A 20,355-nucleotide genomic window follows, 5' to 3' on the forward strand; every position below is an offset into this window, starting at 1 on the left:
ACTTAACACAGCTATCTGTGGTATTTCTAAGTCACCAGCTACTGCAATATTCAGACATGAAAAAATGTTTTGTCATTACACAATGTCCTTCAATCAAAAGATCTCGTCTACATGACCTTAAACAAACTGATGTTATATAAAGTCACTCATTGAAATACTAGTTTATTTAACGTTAAAATAACCATGACACTGAAGTAAATACTGTTTAGTTCTTCGTGAAGTCAGGTCCTGATATCCTTAATTTCACTGGAATATTTTCTGTACAGCCAAAAAGGAAATTGCAGTTCGCAGGAGACTTAAATTGTATACATTTTCTGTAACATTTGGTGGTTAACTCATGTGAGGAAAGTCCTTTGAAATCTCTCACAGCTTTACTCCTGCTTGGGAACATAAGATTTTGGTAAAAATAAGGCTTAGTGTTTGCAGCGGGGATTTCTACAGGATATTCTATTAAATATTCCAATAGACAGACAAAACACCTACACTATTATTTTTACATGATAATTTCTGCATCGTAAGTTTCCAACAATATGTCAGTGTACCAGATAACCTAAGATTAAGGTGAAGCAGGTTCTGAAAAGAACCAAACTAAATGCAGAAGAAAGGACAGTATTCTTATCAGGAAAGAGGATCAGCAAGTTTGGAGCAGGAGCAAATCAAGCTAGTGAGCTGGCAGATCAAGGTGCTTGTAAAAGCTGCAAGAAAGTGATTTTTGAGGGGGTAAAGCAATTAGGAGAGTGCCTAAGTGCAACTGGAAGTGACCTGTGCAGGCAAGACTATTCATTAACAGATTAAGAGGGAAAAGAGAATTGTGATGATGAAAACAAAGGCATGACCCACACGTAGAAGAGATGAAAGAATGAGCAAGTCTACTAGACAAGGATAGAGAGGTTGCTGAAGCTAAGAAGGTCAAGGGGGACATCAACGAGCACAGCATAGGTACAAGCGAGGATGAAATCAGAGGAGGAGAAAGCGGTGGGGGAGTGGAAGTCATAGGGATAAGATGTTTGATGTAAAGGAAAGGGGATGGAGGAGAGAATGGAGAATTAAGTCTTGGTTCTGACAGCAATAAAGCCTCAGTTCAAGTGATTCAATTCTTCAAGGGCATTACTATGCTAGACTGAGGGTGAGGTACATGGTGGGTTCCAGGCTGGGGGGAAGGGAGTAGGAAAAGGAGAAAAGACTTCTGAAAAGTGAAAGTATTTAGAGAAACACAGTATTGATGTTAATTGTGTAATACTGCTTTGTTTGCTTGACTGAAGACAGAAATCCAAATGCACATAATTTGCAGAATTATGTTATTAAAGCTGAATTTGAGAGTTAACATCAAAAAAGAGCTCTGTGTTGCTATCTCACATACAGTTTTTTTCAAAGGAATAGACTAGCAACCTTGAACAAATGTAATTCATATAGGAATTTTAGGGGACCAGGAAAAGCAAAAGGATAATTTCTCTGAAATTATCTCTACCCACAGAGCTGGCTATCTACTGTCATGGTGGCTGTTACCTCTTTATACATTTTATACATCAAGAGCTCAATGGTTAAGCAGTCTCCTAGAAAGCTAAGACTTGGGTTCCTTCTCAGCCTGAGAGCATCCAAACCACAACCCTCACAGCCCAAGTGTATGTTTCTTACATATGCACGATCCATACTACTCAAGAACCAGGCAGCAAGTTGCTTGCAACACTTTTTTTTTAACCTGTATCTAAAATATGAAGAATATAACAGCGTAAACCAGCCGGGGAATACCAAAATACTTATCTGCACCTTCACTCACAAGTGCTTTAATCAATAGACACATGACAAAGTCATGATTCCTTTAGATGACTCCTTCTCTGTGGATTTCTTGCATTTTGACAGCATTTGATTTTTTATTTTCTGTCTGCAAATCGTAATGATATTAGATACACATCTGCAAAAGGCGGCTGCCATTATCCAGATTACTCTGCACCCCATGGGTACTCTCCTTCTGGTGAAGAAGGAAACTAAATCTAAGTCTCCCAACTTTCTGGGCACGTGTTTAAAACACTAGGTACTTTAGAAATACACACTGTACTCTAAACTCAGCAAAGAAACCATCCCATCTGAAGATGTGAAACTTGTAGCACTTTAAGCATCTAACTGAGCATCTCAAAAGAGGAAACGTGGGGCAAGGAGGAGGACCAATTGCAGTTGTGGTCTTACACACCTGGGTTGTGCCCAAATCCCACTTACACACAAAAATGCTAATTCGGATCTTGCCACTCGTTCTCAAAACACCAAGGAAAAAATAACACATTCCCTTCCCTGTTTTGTTAATATGAGGTGGTTTTTAATATTAGGTGTTTTAGAGGTTTTTTTCAACTGTTTCAAAAATATATGCAAGTTGTATTTAATTGGTATTCTTCTGGATAAATTATTATCTCATTCTCATTGCTACATGAAACTGAAAAATAACACATTAATTATTAATAATGCCAAATAGAGCATAGATTTCCTAGCTTCAAAACTCAGGGAAGAAACAAAATTGGACAAATCTCCTCTGTTTCTAAATTTAATTTTCCTATGTCTTCAGTTAGAAAGAAAATCCAGTTATCTCAGACGCTTGCTAGAAGACGGGATGAATCCTTTTTTTTTTTTTTTTTTTTTTTTTTAAATTAGCACATCAACTCAGCAGCTACAGAGGCAAGGTGTTATTTAAACATAACCAACTCCTATAAGAGACTCTAGCCAAGTTCATGAGACATACAGAGTGGCTCAGCTGATGGAACTGCTCCCTGAAACACACAGTGATGGTATAATGTTCACCTGACAGTCAGTTTGCTAAAAATCCCACAAAACAAAAAACCCCAAACCAAATAGATGGAAAACTACTGTTCTGTGACCTGTGCTTCATCAAATAAGTGGTGTTGTCAATGCTTCTTAGTGTGGTTGCTATTCAGAATGACAAATAATTCAAAAAATGTTTAGTGATGTATCAATCTAACTCCTAGCAAGAGTGTATTATAATTGACGAAGTTTAGTAAGTTTGGAAGAAGTTCAAAAGTGAAGTCCAATGAAACAGCAGTACTTAGTGAGCAAAAATGCATACAATCCACTGCAAATCGCCTTTGAAATACACCCAAAAGAATTACATATTTTGGGAAAATATAACACATATAAATTCCAATTAAAAATGTCTGAAATACAAAACAAAAACTTTATTCTCAAACTGCAGACTTCAGTTACTGTTCATGGAAATACAGGGGTATTAAATTATCTACTGGAAGCCTTCACCAAAATCCCCAGTTGAAAAATAAACATGTAGAGGACTATAAAAAAAATCTTTATATAACTAGTGAGGGCCAGAACTATAAAGTTCACATAAATTTTGTTTCCTCTCAAGTGAAGATGCATTAGTATGCAAAATTTCATAAATACATGATTTATTTTGCATTTATTTTCTCCCAAAAACTGGTAAAGAAACATCTAAGTAAGAATTTGAATGTAACCATACTGTTAGGGCTTACAATAACACCATATATTTTCATACTTTTTACATTTCTTATATTCTTAATCTCTTATTATTTAAGTAGATTTTTAAAAATATCAAAATATATGTTATTTATGGAAAAATGCTCAAATTTCCTCATCACAAATTTAAGAAACTCTTCTGAGTATCTATTTGCTTTTTTCTCATTGCTCCTTTTTTTTTACTGAGAACGACTGCATGAGATCAAGTATCTTTGTTCCTTAGGAGATCATCTGCTCCTGCTGCTCATTTACCATCTGAAATCATAATCATCTGTTGGTGACAATCTAATCATCTGCACAGTAACTAATTGTGATGTCACAAACAAATGATTATGATTTCAGGTGGTGAACAAACAGCAGGAGCAGATGTACTCTGAAGAACAAAGACTGTAAAGTCATGCACGAATCCCTAGTAATAAAATGTTAGGCAAGAAAAACAAAGAGCCTGTCCTTTACAGAGAGGTAGGATTGCTCTGAATGTATTTTATTTTATTATTAGTTTTTCAATACTTACTTTGTGACTCTCAAAATTGCTGGAAATAGATAAAAGAAAACTATACTATGGAAAATTGAGGGTGGGGGAACATATAAAAACAGTTAGGGTAATTTTTTTCCTTGTTAGAATTATGATATATAAAACCACTTACTTTTTCCTTTTATTTTTATATATTTTTGTTCTTCATAGCTCATCTACAGCTTCTCCTAGAACACATACTGTATGTATGTGTTCATCACATATGTCTGTGATTACCCCATCCAGAAATAAAAAACCAAAATATGTTCCCAAGAAAATGCACTTTGCATTAGGATTGTTTATTTGTTTCATGTTTTGTTTTTGTTGATAACTGCTTAAGTCAAATCCAGAGAGATAAATGAGTATTCTGTTGACAATAAACACCTTCTGTATGGGCTTCGAATGCTTGTGGTCTGCTCACAGTGTCTCAAAGTCTCTTCCAGAAGCATCAGGGAAAAAAACTCACTCAACATTCTTGTTATTTCACGTGTGAAAAACGTCTAAGATATCCCAAACCAAGAAACAAATAGCTTCTTGTTTCATCTTTAAGATTGTGAAATGAAGAGGAAAGGTAAAGAACTAAACCTGTGGGAAGAAGCTTTGCCAGTGAGTAGGAGGAACAGAAGTGAAGTTTGCCACAAGGATAGCTGCAAAAAGAACATGATAGAGGGGAACAGGAGAAGTTAATTTTCAAGGATATTTAATAGGGAATACTAAAAATGCATTGAGTGAGTAAGTAGGAGGATACAGACTGTAGGGTATTTCTCAGCAAAAACAAACTACATAATAAGGGTACAATGAAATCTGTTCGTCAACTGTACTAAAATATATAACTGTTATGATTTTTGTTTTTCTTGTACTAAAGTATACAACTTCACTTTACTATTCCAGTTTTATTTCACAGTTTCACACAGATGGAAACACAGTGCATTATGTGCACAAAGAAAGAGTATCTGCCTGCAAAAGAAAACTGATGCACAATACGTTGTCCTAACAGGACACAATGGTTTTCCTGGAGTAAAATTACTGGAAATCTGCATAAGAGCTGCCAAATGGTAGATGTAGCAATCTCAGAGCCTCAGACTTTCAAGATCACTGAAAGTTAGGTTTTAGGGTAACAACAAATGCAAACTGTACATTTCTCTTATAAGCAAGGATATAGAAGGGAGGAAGCTGCTCCATTTGCCCTCTTCAGAACTTCCTACAATAATGATGACACCGCAAGAGTAGATTCACCTACCAACAGCTGTTGTTCTTAAATATAAACAAGCATATTCATACCTGAAAGGATGTGACATTTTTGATCTCAAACAGTGGAACTTGCTTGGAACTGCCTTAAAAAAACTCTGCACTTCACAGGTGCATGAGAGATCACGCATGCAAGTGATTTCTTTTATTCAAAAGGAGAAGACACTTCAAATTTCCTCAGTTCTCCTTGACTACAAAGCTTTGAAGTTATCTTGGACTCTGGGGCTTAGGGGAAGATCAACGGGTGTGCGCAGGGAAAACTCTTAATAATACTAGTTCTTCCTTGGGATTTTTAATGCATTCCCTGTGTGGGAAACTAACACATAATATGCTACCAGAAGCAGAGCAGGCAAAGTGCTCATAGGTAAATATGTACTGGCAGACTATCCCACTACTAAATATTAGCACAGCATTTCAAAACGTAATCATGTCTATGGAAAACTGGTGAGACATATCAAGTGATAGTGTGTAGATCTTCTCCAAATGCAGCAATCCCCTGACCTCAGTCACGTCCTGAAAAACAAGCCTCTTCACTGGGCCATTCAGTAGGAAGGTATAAACTGAACTTACTGGTTACCTAAATAACATACAAAAATGTTCTATACATTTTCTATCTGGGAATCTGTGGTTCCTTCCTATACGTTACAAATAAACGGTGTGACATTTATAAGTTGAAAGATCTATAGTATAGAAACTAGTACAGTGGTTTTCTATATAAAAATATACTTTAATAGAGTGGCAACCGATACAGCAGATTCACAATTCTATCAGAAAGGCCATTTTACTTTAGAAATACCAGGAGAGGTTTCAATGAGAAACTCAAAAAGAAGACCTATTGGCAATTCATTCAGCCAGGGGTGTTATCACATTAACACATTTAAGGAAGAAAAATGCACTTCTAGGTCTTCCATGAATCCTAGATGAGACTGTAAGGTGAAGAAAGACTGGTCTGTCCTCTACATATGTAACAGATTCATTCTCCTCTTATGCCTTTACATGGAAATCACAGTTAAGCTGTAAATATTAAAGAAAATACCCTAGAAGAGAAAGGTCCTTTATGAGGTGAAGAGTTAAAAATATCCATTAAAAAAATCAGTAAAAAAATATATGCCTGTTGACAGCATTTTGGGTTCAAACACTTCCTATTTTGCAAAAGGATAGCATAGTCCCTCTGAAATAAAAAATTATACACTTTAATCAGCTGATTGTTATTAATGTTGCCTCTAGATTGGAACCCTCAAAAATGGGGTTAAGGGATTAAGCCCAGCAGACTCTGAACAGCACTGTCAGAAATAAATGCTCTATGTCTATTGACATGATAGCTACATCTCCTTTGATTTCCAGTTTACTTGGAGATCAGAAGAATGGAAATGAAGGCATCCAGAAATGTCTTTCGTGCATCAGAAAAGCATCCCAGAATGAAAACCTGTGTCTGTACCATGGCCTGTGGTGGCTGCAAAAAGGTCTGTGAGCAGGTCAATCTGTGAAAAATAAGTTCTTTGGTCTGCACAGGTTTAAAATATAATTTTTGTTGATCTTGTCTCCTGCTGAGTGAGTTCATCTTTGTGTTCTCCTTCTAGATTTGGATTTATATGTATGACTGCCAAAGTTTTCTTGCCAGATGAAGCCTGGGAAAGGGATTGTTTTTTCTTGTTGGTGTAGTAGATGGTTGTGATGTCATCTATAAATATCTTTGCTACAAGATGCTGGAAGGATAGGAGAGAAAAACTAGAGGTCTTATTCTGTTGTCCAAACTCCAATATGCTAGATGTTAACATTTGAAAACGTTTTGCAGGCCATGCTCTTAGAGATTTTGACAATGCAAACAGAAATTATTTAGAAGTATTGATGGGGAGTGATGATAGGGCTGGAAGGAAGCAATTAATAAGAAGTCTTAGATACTGTAGAATCCTTCCTTTCAGGGAAACACAATGGCATGTGCTGAATCCAAGATCACTTTAAATACTAGCAAACTTTTGTGTAAATTGAAGCACAAATTATTCCCCAGGCCTAGTGACTGGGAAGACCGCATATATACTGGAACACTACTGAACCCCCTTAAAACCTGCTTTTAGCACCATGTCCTTCAGACGTATATAGGCAAAAAATAGAAGGTAGCTCATGTGTGTGTCTGTCTCTAGTACAATCCTTAGCTGAGGGAGGTAATGTTTGGGACTCTTAAGAAGTTCAAAACTCAACACAATTCCAGAGAAGTAGCCAGGGCTCATGGAAAAGTGAAGGAAGTACTATTTATATTATCTTTACCACTTTAAACAGCAGAAAACTAGTTATAAAGTCACAAAGGTCTGTCCTATTCATTACCTATTGCAGTGCAACTGAAGTTGGTGTTCACCAACAAGGTCTCTCAGGCCTTTGTGTCTATAGTCACAGCTCAAGGAAGAGAGAAACTACCAGCAGCGGAACCTGATCAGAGTCAGGGATCTTTTGAGAAATTTTCAGCCCATATAAGTCCATTGGACCAAATGGGAAATATCTTAGTGTGCTGAGTCAACCAGCTTATGTCACTGTGAGGCTCTCTCTATTATCTTCAAAAAGTTGTGGAGATCAGGAGAGGTCTCCAATGCCTGGAGAAAGGCATCACCATCAAAAAAGGCAGGCTGGTCAGCCTCACTTCAGTCCCTGGGAAGATCATGTAGTAAGTCCTCTTAGAGCCATTTGTGGGCACACAGAGGAGAAAAAAAGCCATTGGGAACAATCAGCATGAATTTACCAAGGATAAAAACAGCCTCAACAACCTGATTGCCTTTTATGATAAAATGACTGGATTTATGAATGGAGAGCAGTGGATGTAATTTACCTTGACTTTAGCAAGGCTTTTGACATCATGTCTGCCACAGCATCCTTCTATCCAAGCTGTGATGTTAGAGTCTAGATAGATGAATTACTAGATGATGAAAATTTGTTTCAATGATCAGGCTTAGAGGACAGTGGCAGGCTTTGGGGGACCTAATAGCAGCCTTCCAATACCTAAGAAGAGGCTGCCAAAAAGATGGAGCCAGGCACATTACTGAGATATGTAGCAGAAGAACAGCAGATGACAGTCATAAACAAACAGGAGATGTTCCGACTGGGATAAAAGGAAAAAAATTCAATGTGAAGATAATTAAGCATTGGAACAGGCTTCCCAGAGAAGCTATGGAATCTCCATCCTTGGAGAACTGGCAAAAAGACTTAAGTAACCTTGTCTGAATTCTGTACTGATGGTGCTTTGAGCAGGCAGTTCAGATGACCTCCTAAAATTCCTTACAACCTGAAGAATTCAATGATTCAATAAGTAAATAAAAAATCTCCTTGTTCCTGCACTCATTCATACCTATACTCACACAGAGGACACTCAAGAGTTAATTAATCTAATTGCAATAAAAACCCTAAAATATTTACAGAAAGCATATCAATTGTCTCGAATAATCCAAATCCTACAGAGACAAAGAGAAACAAGTATAAATATAAGTTTAGAAAGCAATACTTACTGTTACTTGTTGGCTCGGGAAACCCAACATTCTGACCGTTCCAACTCTTGTTTTCTCCAAGCTGAAACAGGTAGAAAAAGACAACTAAGTAAAGGGCAAATTACTCCTTAAACAGAACATTCATGTTTATAAATTTAGTTGAAAGATTCTAAAAAGGATGACTTGGGATTGCCACATCTGCTCACAAAACTTTGCTAACACATCTTAATTTTTGTCTAAAATAGGTTATTTGAGGAATGTACCCTTCATGAATAAACATTAACAACTATTGCCTAACACTGAAATATAAATGTTTCCCCAAGGATTAGGCTCAACTCAATATGTTACCAAATCAGAGTTAAAAATCAAATGTTTTAAGCAGCTCTCAACTGAAAACATACACAGACAACAGAGAAATTACATTCTAAAACAAGAAGATCCTAATATCTGCCTATGAAAGAATGCATAAACACTACAAAGTACTTTGGGTGTAATTTAAAAATATTTACTTGCTAGGAATCCATTTAGTTACTGAAGTGGAAGCAAAAAAAGATTGCAATTTTCCATTATTTTAATATATAGACTTTTTTGAGGAAGCTAATTGTCTTCAAATTGATTTTATTATGTTTAACACCGGGTATTACTCTGACACAGAAAAGGGGAGCGATTAACACAGAAGTTCAAAATAAGGCCGTTCCTGAAGTCTACACAGTAAATAAGATGGCAGTGTTCTAGATTTACATGTAAATGTGGATAAATAAGTCCAAGCTTCCTTATGAACTAGGAGCTATTGAAAACCAGCTTGATGAATATGAAACAAATGATCCTTTTCTGATTTCACTGGGATTTTGTATGCAAACAGAAAACCTCGCAGCAAAGCAGTCTATAAGCCATGACAGAGTTGTAATCATTTGCTCTGGAAGACAGGGTTGACTGGAAAGCGGAAGAGGCGCGAAGGAGGATCAGCAGGCTGAAATCTGCCCCTGCATCTCAGAGGTTGCATTAAGGCTGTTTAGATTACTATCTTGTTGTAATGCAGACTACTAGATGATATGTTCGCCGAGGGAAAGAGGAGGGACGAGCACACTATGCAAAGCAGCTATTTCAATGATTGTTTCCCTGCCTTTCCTCATCATGTACATCCCAATGTGCTTACAGCCTAGGCAACGGGCAATAAAAATGGAAGCTATTTAGTGCAAAGGGAGGATAGGTATTAGAGCTAGCTCTCAAACTGGTCACCCACCTCCATGCACTTTAATTTCACATAACTACTTTTATTCGTATTATGAAGCAGATAATACGTATATTGGAAAACATGGAAGACAACAGTTCTTCAAATGAATAAGCAACATGAAATCCATCAGTATGTTTGTATTTACTGCTGTCTGTTGTAAAAACAACAGCATGGTTTTGTCATTAATCCATACTGTGCATCCGTAACATGGCCTGAAAATCAGAACGGGCACAGTGCTACAATATGAGAAGAACATTTCCAACTCTCCTCATTCCTTTCTTTTTCCTGTTTATTAACTTGATAATGATGGGGAATTTAACAAGAATTCATCTATCAGTAAGTTATCCTTAGTGCTGCTGTCTCACGTGAATGCAATCTACTCTGGTTTTCTTCTCTCTAGGAGAATAAAAGTGGCAAGAAGAAACGAAAAGACGGAAACATGAAAAAAATGAAGACATTACAACTCTCCATTCTGATCCATAGAGCTAAAGTTCTGATAGCTGCAAAAAGTCCCCCAGGGCACTTTCAAATTGCTCTCCTCAGGGTTCTGCACAACCATTACTGATTTCTTCCAGGAGTCGGATTACCTCAGAAAAGAGCAGAGCCTTTACTTTTTTACATTACCTCGGTTACCTGTTTACATGTGCTGCCATCAGCACCATGCATGGCTCTTGTAACACTCTTAGGTCTTCATTATAACAATGAATACAGGCACGTTTTATGCACCGGGGTTAAGGAAAAAACACTGAATTTGGTTTCGCTTTTTTTTTAAGGGAGGAGGAAGGGGATGAAAGGACTCAGGAAAGGGGGAGGCAGGAAAGAGAAATTTCCTTTTTCAAAAGCATCAAAAACAACACAAGTGAAAATTGTCCATTTAGATGCCAACCTGATACATCAGCTAATCTACATTGAGCCCCATTTTGGATTCAAAGAGAGAAACAAGTATCTTCTAATGGTACATCTTTATTGTGCCATTTATATGGAAGGAATTTTGCAATGCTCAAATTGGTAGAAATCTAAGGGCTAGTTTCCCTCTTCTCCAGCACAGTTTAGTTTGAAAATTAAAATGCTTTCATCTACACAAACTAACTTGTGTATCTGCTTTAAATATGTTCAGTCTGTTATATACAGAAGATAAAGCCAGATGTTCAAGATATTTTATGTCCTTAACTCCAACAAAGCTATAAAAATTTGTTCTATGATCTTGAATACTCCCACTACATAAAATTTGAGTAGTTCACATTTTTTGGATACAGTATCATGTTTGCTCATTGTGTTCAGAATAATATTAGGCCATTGTATGATATTCTATCAATTCTAAGATATCTACGTCCACAAGTATGCAATTAAACCTGTTTTTTTAAAGACAATGCACTGGTAATCAATAGTTTAATAAATGTAGGGAAACAAAACAGCAGCACCCCTTTTTAGCCACTCAATTTTTTTAAGGATTTCAACGTAACCACAAGTTTCCACTACGTAGAGCTCTCTAGAGCAACTATGTTGTGGGCTGAATTTTTTCAGGCTTTATCTCTGAAAATTACTGAGTAAAAATAGTTCAGCCAATTTGAAATCCAAGAATGAAAACCCATGTTTTCCTATCAGAAAAAAAAGTTGACTCTTCCGTTTTGCTTTGTTTTTCAAAAAAGACCTTTGGCCAAATTGGCAGTGAAGAAAAAGTTGAAACTGGTAGAAAGTATCTTTTACAGCAGAAAAGTCTCAGCATTCTGGTGAAAATGAATTATCATTCAACTCTGTCATAAACCTTTTTTAAAATGGCTATGACTTCACGGTGTGTTCTCACTAGGAACACCATCTAGCCTCTAAGTACTCTGTTTAGAATATTGCACACTTGTATATGACTAAGATATAACAGCGAAGAACACAGTGAAGGTGAGTGTGAATAGCATACATGGAGCTGCTCCTCTCAAAGGAGAGGGAAACAGACAGAGATGGAGCCAAGTAACCAGTATGGCATTTATCTTTTCCTGGCTAGGAGTACAGAATGTATAGAACAGAGTATCTTCCTATATATATATATATATATATATATTTTTTTTTTTAAGAAAAAGAAAGGGTGTTTCAGAAGAGACATAGAGATATATATTATATTCAGATTTATCATGTGGTCCCCAGAAAAGCCCAGCAGAACGTTCTGTTGACCTGAGCTAGCTGGTGCAGCCACAGCAAATATTTAAGCCATGATCAAAATATATACATGCAGTGACTCTGCATATGACAGAAGCTGTTCAGAGTCCACAGCTTAGCCGAATACCTTACCAAATATCTTTTCAGGATACAAAAGGCAAAACCTTAACACCCAATTTTGGTTACAAAACCTTCCATCAATAAACTCAAGACAAGAGAGGAGTGCTAAGTTGCACATCACTAACATGGAAATACATACCTGCAACACGTACAAATTTAAAATGTAATTCCTTTTCCACAAAAAAAAAAAAAAAAAAAAAAAAGACACACATTTTCTTTCTCAGTCATCAAACCTGAAAAGGCCATTATTTTTCTGGAATGCTTTTAGTGCATATGCAATGGGAAGACAAGCATTGACTACTATGACTACTTCATGTATGAAAATTAATAATAACATTCCTCTCAGTCCTCTCATGGATGCCCAAAATGGAACAAAAGCAAGATGCACGTTCATCCTGATTTGTAAGTAGAAATAGGTGCACACATCACATGTACACTTTTGCACACACACTATCTTCTAGAACTACATTTCTGTTCTTAATTACTCTTACAGGAGGAGAGGCTGCACTTACTACTAACTGTAGCTATAGAGCTGTAGCTAAACGAAGGCTGATCTCTGACAAGCAACCTCCTAAAACAGGGGGTGCACAAGTTTAAGATTCTGTTCTTAGTACATGATTAGCTGATACAGCTAAGAAACCTAGACAAGGGTAAAATGTGGGCATCATAACAATTGGTTCTCACCTTTTCTGGCTGGTCTTGAAGAGGAGTAGAGGCTTTGTAACCCAGCTGTAGCAACATTGCTTCTGCTGCATTTCTTTTAGCTATTTTCTTGTTTGGGCCTGTTCCAGTAGTAATCTCATTGCCTACTTTTACCTTAAAAAGAAAACATTGATCATAATCACAATAAATGCAAGACCCCTTAATATCACCATGTAATAATCTTGCTGACCTACCAACAAGTGTCAGCTCTTCTGATGAAGATGCAACCTTGGAAAAGCAAGAATAGAGAAGAAGGGGACTACAATACCACTTCACACAGAGGAGCTTGTTTAGATTCTTCAGAGGGTCCCCAAATGCATACTAAAGAGGCATATTTTTCTGTATCTCAGTGCACATGCAGTTTTCTCTCTCTTCCACCAGCCTCTGTACCAACCCCATTCTCCCTGTTGAGCTTCTCCCCACTCTTGCTCCCCGCTCTTTCTTAACGCGGGAAGCACTACAGGGTCTGGACTTCCTCGTCCTTGTAGGATCGTTGCCTGCAGCAGCCCCCCAGCATCATCAGGACAGTATCCAGAACAACAGGCACACAATGACCTGGGGATTTAAATGAGAGTGGTTTCTAAAGAAAGATGAAAACCATGTTTGCATTCCTCCCCCTTTGTCGCGCTGCAAGGAACACGGGGGCTGGGGCTGCTTTCTTTTCTGCACTTACACCTGACAAGCTTTTCTCAAAATAGTCTTTGGAAAGAAGGCTCCTTGTTGGACCTGTGGCCTCAACTCCACAAAGGGTTTCTGACAAACAAGATGCTTTTCATAAAACTAGAAATTAAAACCTCAAAAAGAAGACAAAGTATAGACAATGGATAGCCACAAAGAGTGAGGCTCTAACTTATTCCTTGGGTTTGGTACCATTCTTGATCTCCTGAAGCTGTATGCGTCTGGTTTGTGATATTAGCACTGTCATTGCTATTCACTTATGCAATATTCATAGCTCTTTGATAGCTATATTTCATTCTGTCCATTAAGCCATTTTATTTGCCAAATTTTCTCTTAAAATAGTGTATGGTTTCAAAAGTGTGTTTAAAAAAGGAAACCAAAATAAAATAAAAATAATAAAATAGCCAAGGTGATCTGAATAAAAGGAACCTTAGAGGTCAAAGATCTGAAACAGTCTGGAAGAAGCTTTAAAAAATTGTAAAAACAGCATACAATTGTTAAATAAATACTAAATGTTATTTAGTAATTTATGTTATTCAATAATTATTCACTTTCCTCAAATTATCATGTATATATTCTCCTAAAAGTTTTAATTTTTCTTTACTCAAATACCTATTAATTCTACGTACAAAGAAGAGGTTGTAAATAAATAATAATGATCATGAATATCCCTTCAAAGTACATATATAATTAAACACAAAGATTCGGCTACCTAAGACAGAAATATTAATAATCTTGAAATAAAAACCTTATCTTCTATGCAGTTCTGCAATCACAATTAGAAAATAGCCAATCTGCTACAAGTTTATATGCAATAAAATTCAGGGACTTTAATGGGACAAGACAAAATGATAATTTATAACATAGCTCACAATAAATCAATGTGCTGCTATTTCTCAGACCTGTAAAACTGGTTTAGCTATTATTATAACCTCTATCAAGGATTAAAGGTCTGACTACAAAGAGAAAGAGCTTTCTGAAATTAACTTTGGGAACAGAACACCAACTAATGTCATCAGAGGTTTTCTTCTGTTTATCTAGTGGTCAGGACAAGTAATTGGATCCATTTCATCACATCTAAACTTGCTCTTTGTGTGACAGATAAAAATGAACATATTATCTCTGGATATTTTACTTCCACATTCAATTAAATTAAATGAAAACATTGTTTAAGTAGTTTATACAAAGGCTTTTTATTCTGATAAGGTTTTTTGCACGTCATAATGAATGCAGTGAGACTTCCTGAAGGTGGGAGAAACAGCAGTATGATTTTAGTGTGAAAATATCACAAAGGGGTACAAATGGGGCTATGGTGTTTAAAAATATACATAATAAAGCAACTGATCTATGGAATTTCTTTGACTCTTTCTTTCACAAGTCTTCCTAGACAAGGGGATCTTCTACATATTCACTGCTTTTAAGATTTTTTATTTTATTCAAAACAAAGATTTTGCCATTATTGAGACTCCTCCAATGGAAAACAACATTCTCAGCCCATCTTTCTAATACTGGACTGCGTTACACAGTCCTCTTCTGACGCCTCACACAACTATCTCTAACTGTGGACACTCCCACAGGGGTCTGAGCAAGGGAAAAGGGATGGTCTGTGATAGGATCACTCTTTTTCAAACACTTTCATGTAGCATAAAAAGTTGGAAATCTAAGTTTATACTCATAAATCAGATTCTGCAAAAAAAGGAACCCAGTAACTTGTTTTGCTTCAGAGAGAAAAATAATAAATCATCAAGAAAGGCCACTGAGGTCCAAGGAAATGAAGATTGCTAGCCTATCTTGATAGACATGAAGGAGGGACTTAAAGATTTAAGTGAAAACATAACTAATTTTCTGAAGAAGGAGGTGCTGGAACGTCATAAAATCTGCTTGTGATCAGAAGTGACATTTTGGTGTGGTTTGTAGACAACAAGTCAAAACATGTTCAGGTATGCTGTTCTGAATTGTTCCGGCACAAAATTACCCCTGAGTGAAAACACAAGAGAAAAGAATTCTTTCCTGTTCCTAATCTTTCTTAACCTGCCGTTGTGCTATCTAACAAAATATCACCGTTATATCAAATCTTTGTGAATGTTCTTAATTTAAAAATTAAAGAAATATTAATGATCTACTGTTTCTGTATTAGGTCCAGAGCCTTTAACTGGACAGGCTAAAACATGTGATGGAAGGCCTTTTTTGTGGTATTTCAGATACAAACAAAGCCACAAAGAAACTGAAAATCTGAAAGGAGTTCTTACAAGATTTACAACACTATTTTTTTAAACCAAAATTCTTGGTAATATGGAGATATTCATACCCATATTTCAGAATACTTGTTTGTATTGCAATCCTCTGATCAACAACAGCAAAAAAACCTTTTTTTTTTTTCAAAAAGATTAGTAAAGGTAAATAAATCATGAACAAACAGTAACATCAGGGATAAAGACAGAAACCATCAGGTGAAATAAAAATAAGAAGAGTATAAAAAAATGCAAAAGCACTACAAGAAAAACTACTAGAAGGCACATAACCTAATTGCCGTTTGTTTCACCACGTGTTAAAGAAAAAAGTTCAAACTGGCTTTCTGATACTGTATTTCATAGTCTTCTTGTATAACTGACTGTAAAGGAGAGCTAAACACAGAGGGATCCGCTTCTATTATGCCACCATTTTGCTTGAGTTTGAACATAACACAGCAAGGGCGTTATCTCTAACATGACAGCAGATGATACCTGCATAACAAACTCTCGACGGCGAGGCATTCCTCTCTCTGAAAGAAGAACGTACTCTGGCTCCTTCTCCTTTTTGGCCTGTTGGATCTGAGCCAGACGACTGATGGGATTCATTCCTTGACCATATTCTGGTCCAGTCTAAAACAGGTTTAAAAGAAAGAACCATTATTTCAGCATATATCCATACAACTATTATGCTGCTTCAATAAATCATTTACTAGGGTTACCTTTTCTTTAATACTCCCTTTGAGAGAATAAGAAGTAAATTTCTTCCCATCTTCTGATCATGAGACAGAAAATAAGAATCCTCAAGCTCAAAACTGCATCAAATAATATGCACCTATTGACTGCCACTGTTGCACGTAGTGTGCATATCTAGCATCTGTAAGCTACTATTACCCTCATCTATCTATGGAGATCCTATGGGGATGGATGAATATTAGCAGATTCATCAATCAATTATATCTCATTGACCTATTTTTATGACCCTTCCCCCTAGCCCCTTAAAACAGGTTGCTACAATTCTGGAACATGCAGTATGCTAGGAAGAGGTAGGATTTACATGGGGACAAAAAAGATTTGCCATAAAACAAGGAAGCTGCCTCTCTCAGCCTTCCTTCTCAGCACTCTTGCCTTCCATCCTACAGTGCAACTAAAGGTGTAGAAGGTTTACTCTGTTCGTGTGTCATAGGAATTCACCCTCAAAATACTCTTATGTAGTGAAGCTAGAAAAGACAGAGAGGACTATCTCCAATAGCTAGAAGTATTGTGAATTGTGAGCCACCCACAAAACATTTAAAATGCTTAATAAACAATAATCCTCACAATAACATGTCAAAATGTATGGTTGGTGGGGGAATTGATCTGATGGGGGAAAAACAAAAAGACTGAGAGACTGGTCTGTCCAAGATTACACAGACAGGTGAAAACCTACAGTCCTTACAAACGATCTAGTGCTGAAATCCTTTTAATACGTTATTACTCACATGGTAAATGCTCTCTCAAGCCAAATAGCTATGAAAACATTTGTTTGTAGGTCTTAAGGAGAAGAAATTAAGACCCAAAAATATTTATCTGAAGTCATATTTAACTGATTTATATACCATAACACAAAGAATGAACTTGCAAATGTAAATGGCATTTGAATGTAGAATAGTTTTTATGTTATTGAGATATTTCCTTTTCATGAAGCCATTTGCAGGATAAGAGAAGATCATCAGTCGTGCTTGTTTGGGCTTCTCAAATAAGAACAAACAAGTGGTCCAGAACTTAAAGAGATGATCAGCAACTGAAGGCAAAGACTAGAGAGGGATATTACATTAAGAAAGCTGTGCAGCAGATCCTTTATAGCATAACTCCTGAAGTTGTTAGAGAAGATGTAGGTGAAAGAATTAAGACAAAGTCATGCACAAGGGCAGCTGTGTGGGCAAGGAGCCAGGCAGAGACAAAATGCAGAGCAGGCTAAATAAAGTGCAGGCCATAAGATATAGCCTCATAAATACATATACAAATAAAAAGAAGTTATTGTTGTCACTTTTTTTGATGCTCGAAACATGTGCAGGCTAAATTAAAAGAAATGGGCTCACTGAAAGGATTTCAGAAGTCTGGATATTCAAAAAATAAAACCTTCTACATATCCAGGTTATTTTGACTGTTAACGTCTCTTTCTAACATGGTCAACTTTGGATAATTCAATTTAAGATGGTAATGTAAATCGTATATGGTAATATAAGAGATTTTTAAATTATTATACCCTTAGCATCTTTCTTGAGAAAAACTTTCCAAAATGAGACAGCCAGAGCCAATAGCTTTTTCAGATCTTGCAGCTTTAAACTGCATTAATGCCGATAGCTTTCCATTAAATAACTTTTTATGCTCATTTTTTCCTAGAAGTTTTTGAGAATTAGATCCCCAGAATTTCAGTAGGAGCCAGATATCTAATTAACCTAAATTTTTTTTGAAAAATCACTCATTCTGTTTTGAAGGCAAATGAGAAGAGGAGGATGATGAAGTAAGACCTTTGTACATTTTCGAAACCCAGTTTCGCACTCTCCAAAGTATTTGCTTATTTTAGATGGCTTTTCTGTTGGCTGCTCCTACAGAACTCTGCACTCAGTGTACTGAGTGTACAGATTTCTAATCGTCATACTTTTAGTAAAGTAAGTACTGATTTACTTATTTTTACAATCTATCAATGTAACACTCAATGAGGATTGAGTTAAAGCCATACTGGTATAATGCTGTCCAGCCTAACATAATGCAAGCCATGGACATAATTCAGAAAAATTGAAGATTTTTTTTTTTTTTTTTTTTTAACTAACAAGACGCAAATACAGAAAAAGAGATTACATTTAGCTCCTAAAGCTATATTCTGAAGCACAGGTTTTGGACATGAAGGTTTCCTGTTTTTTCCTGCAATTCTAGTCTCGAGGTTCCTGACCAGCATAGTATGGGGCAACAGTGACTCTGTAAGACCAGAGAGAAAGTGAGCAACTCTCCACCGTTCTTTACACTGACCTACAACGAATATGAAAGGCTATTAATGTGTCCTTATGTATACCTAAATGACTATCCAACATGCCAGACAATAGAAAATCATGTACAAAGAGTTTAACTACTTCCTCACAAAATAATATTTCCTAACGTAAAATGAAATGTAGAAGATTTTGGCCACTTCCAAAGCCTCATCTTCTGCACTGAACAGATGACAAGTTAATCTGATTAGTTGTTCAGTGCTGAGACTAGGTAGTGATGCTTCATAAATATATGGACACTATGTGGCTCCTTTTGTCAGATCATTTGGAAGACTAATTACTTCAGATGACCCTTTGGTTTTGTATGAATTTAGGATGAGTAGACAAACCAGGGCTAGTCACCACAGACTGACTGAATTGTAGAAGTAGCAATAAATCTACTGCCACCAAGAAATAAAAGCACCTTTCAAGAAGCTTGAGCTCACAAGAATCCAAAGCCTCTAAAGGAAAACTCATCAGTGCAGCAAGAAGCATACTAATATCCTCTGAGATGGGGCATGTTTTAAGGGAGGGATGGTTCAAAGTCCGCAAGTCCTCCAAGGGCTGGTGTCCAGTCGATTTTCTATCTGTATTTGAGAGCTAAAGAGCATTATCAAATACAGGCACATGAAACAAAAAAAGTATTGTCCTTTGGTGCTTGACAAGTGACACACTAGGCTGAGATGTCAACATACTCTTGGCCTTCTTTCAAATCTTTCAAAAATCAAAACAAATTGAAGCTGAAGCCACAAAACTCCCAAATCTAGCTCCACGAGGGGAGGAAGCTGGACTGAGCACCATTTCCCCATGTATCTACTATTTCATATCTCTCTCTTCCTCTTAAGAACCGGGGAAAGGGGAAAGACCAGGGAGAGAACCACCATATATGCTAGTAGGGTCTCCCAGAGGAGATGATGCTAAAAATTCACATGGCTGTACAGAGCTGCTTGGAGGTTTTGATCCTCCACTAGACTTGAACCAACCCCCTGAAGACTTCAGTGATGTGAGCTCAGTTCTTAAGCCGAGCACCTTATAAGCCATTACGTTTGAGAATTTCACAGCATTCTCAGAATTTAAAAAAGTACAGGCATATTAGCACAGGCAAACAAATAACAGTATCAGCAGAAAATGACAAGCCTTTACTGATTTAAAATCTGAGTAACTCTGTTACTTTCTGAGCAAACACTCTTAATTCTGTCAAAGGTGGACACATACCTTCAATATTGTTTTTGGACGTTTTTTAAAGTAAAGTTTTGGCTTTTCAATCACAGGAAGAGGAGGAAGTTTCTTAAGTTCTTGTAGGACAGCCATTGCAGCACGTTTCTTTGAGAGCTTCTTACTGTTGCCTTCTCCTTCTGCAGTGAATTCTCCTACTGTAACTCGTGTAACAAAGCTCTTCATGTGAGGAGGTCCACTTTCTTTAATCACCTTTTAAGTGAAAGTAACATTGAGTCAAATCACCCTACAAGAATATAACTTAATGTTTGTACACTGCAGTGTATTTACTACTAAT

At 36.7% G+C, this 20,355-nt stretch overlaps 1 protein-coding gene across 5 annotated transcripts in view; it reads right to left on the reverse strand.

Moving 5' to 3' along the window:
* The window catches only part of STAU2 (staufen double-stranded RNA binding protein 2), a 175,402-nt gene that overhangs the window by 88,875 nt on the left and 66,172 nt on the right, over positions 1 to 20,355 (reverse strand). For all 5 annotated transcript variants that reach the window (XM_075494819.1, XM_075494820.1, XM_075494815.1 and 2 more), the window contains 4 exons: positions 20,058 to 20,270; positions 16,330 to 16,467; positions 12,911 to 13,042; positions 8,746 to 8,806 (listed from right to left, as the gene is read on the reverse strand). In XM_075494819.1, coding sequence (XP_075350934.1) covers positions 8,746 to 8,806; positions 12,911 to 13,042; positions 16,330 to 16,467; positions 20,058 to 20,270 — 544 coding nt within the window. The remainder of the gene's footprint in view (positions 1 to 8,745; positions 8,807 to 12,910; positions 13,043 to 16,329; positions 16,468 to 20,057; positions 20,271 to 20,355) is intronic.

Source organism: Mycteria americana, chromosome 2 (assembly GCF_035582795.1).
Source record: "Mycteria americana isolate JAX WOST 10 ecotype Jacksonville Zoo and Gardens chromosome 2, USCA_MyAme_1.0, whole genome shotgun sequence".
Lineage (NCBI taxonomy): Eukaryota > Metazoa > Chordata > Aves > Ciconiiformes > Ciconiidae > Mycteria > Mycteria americana.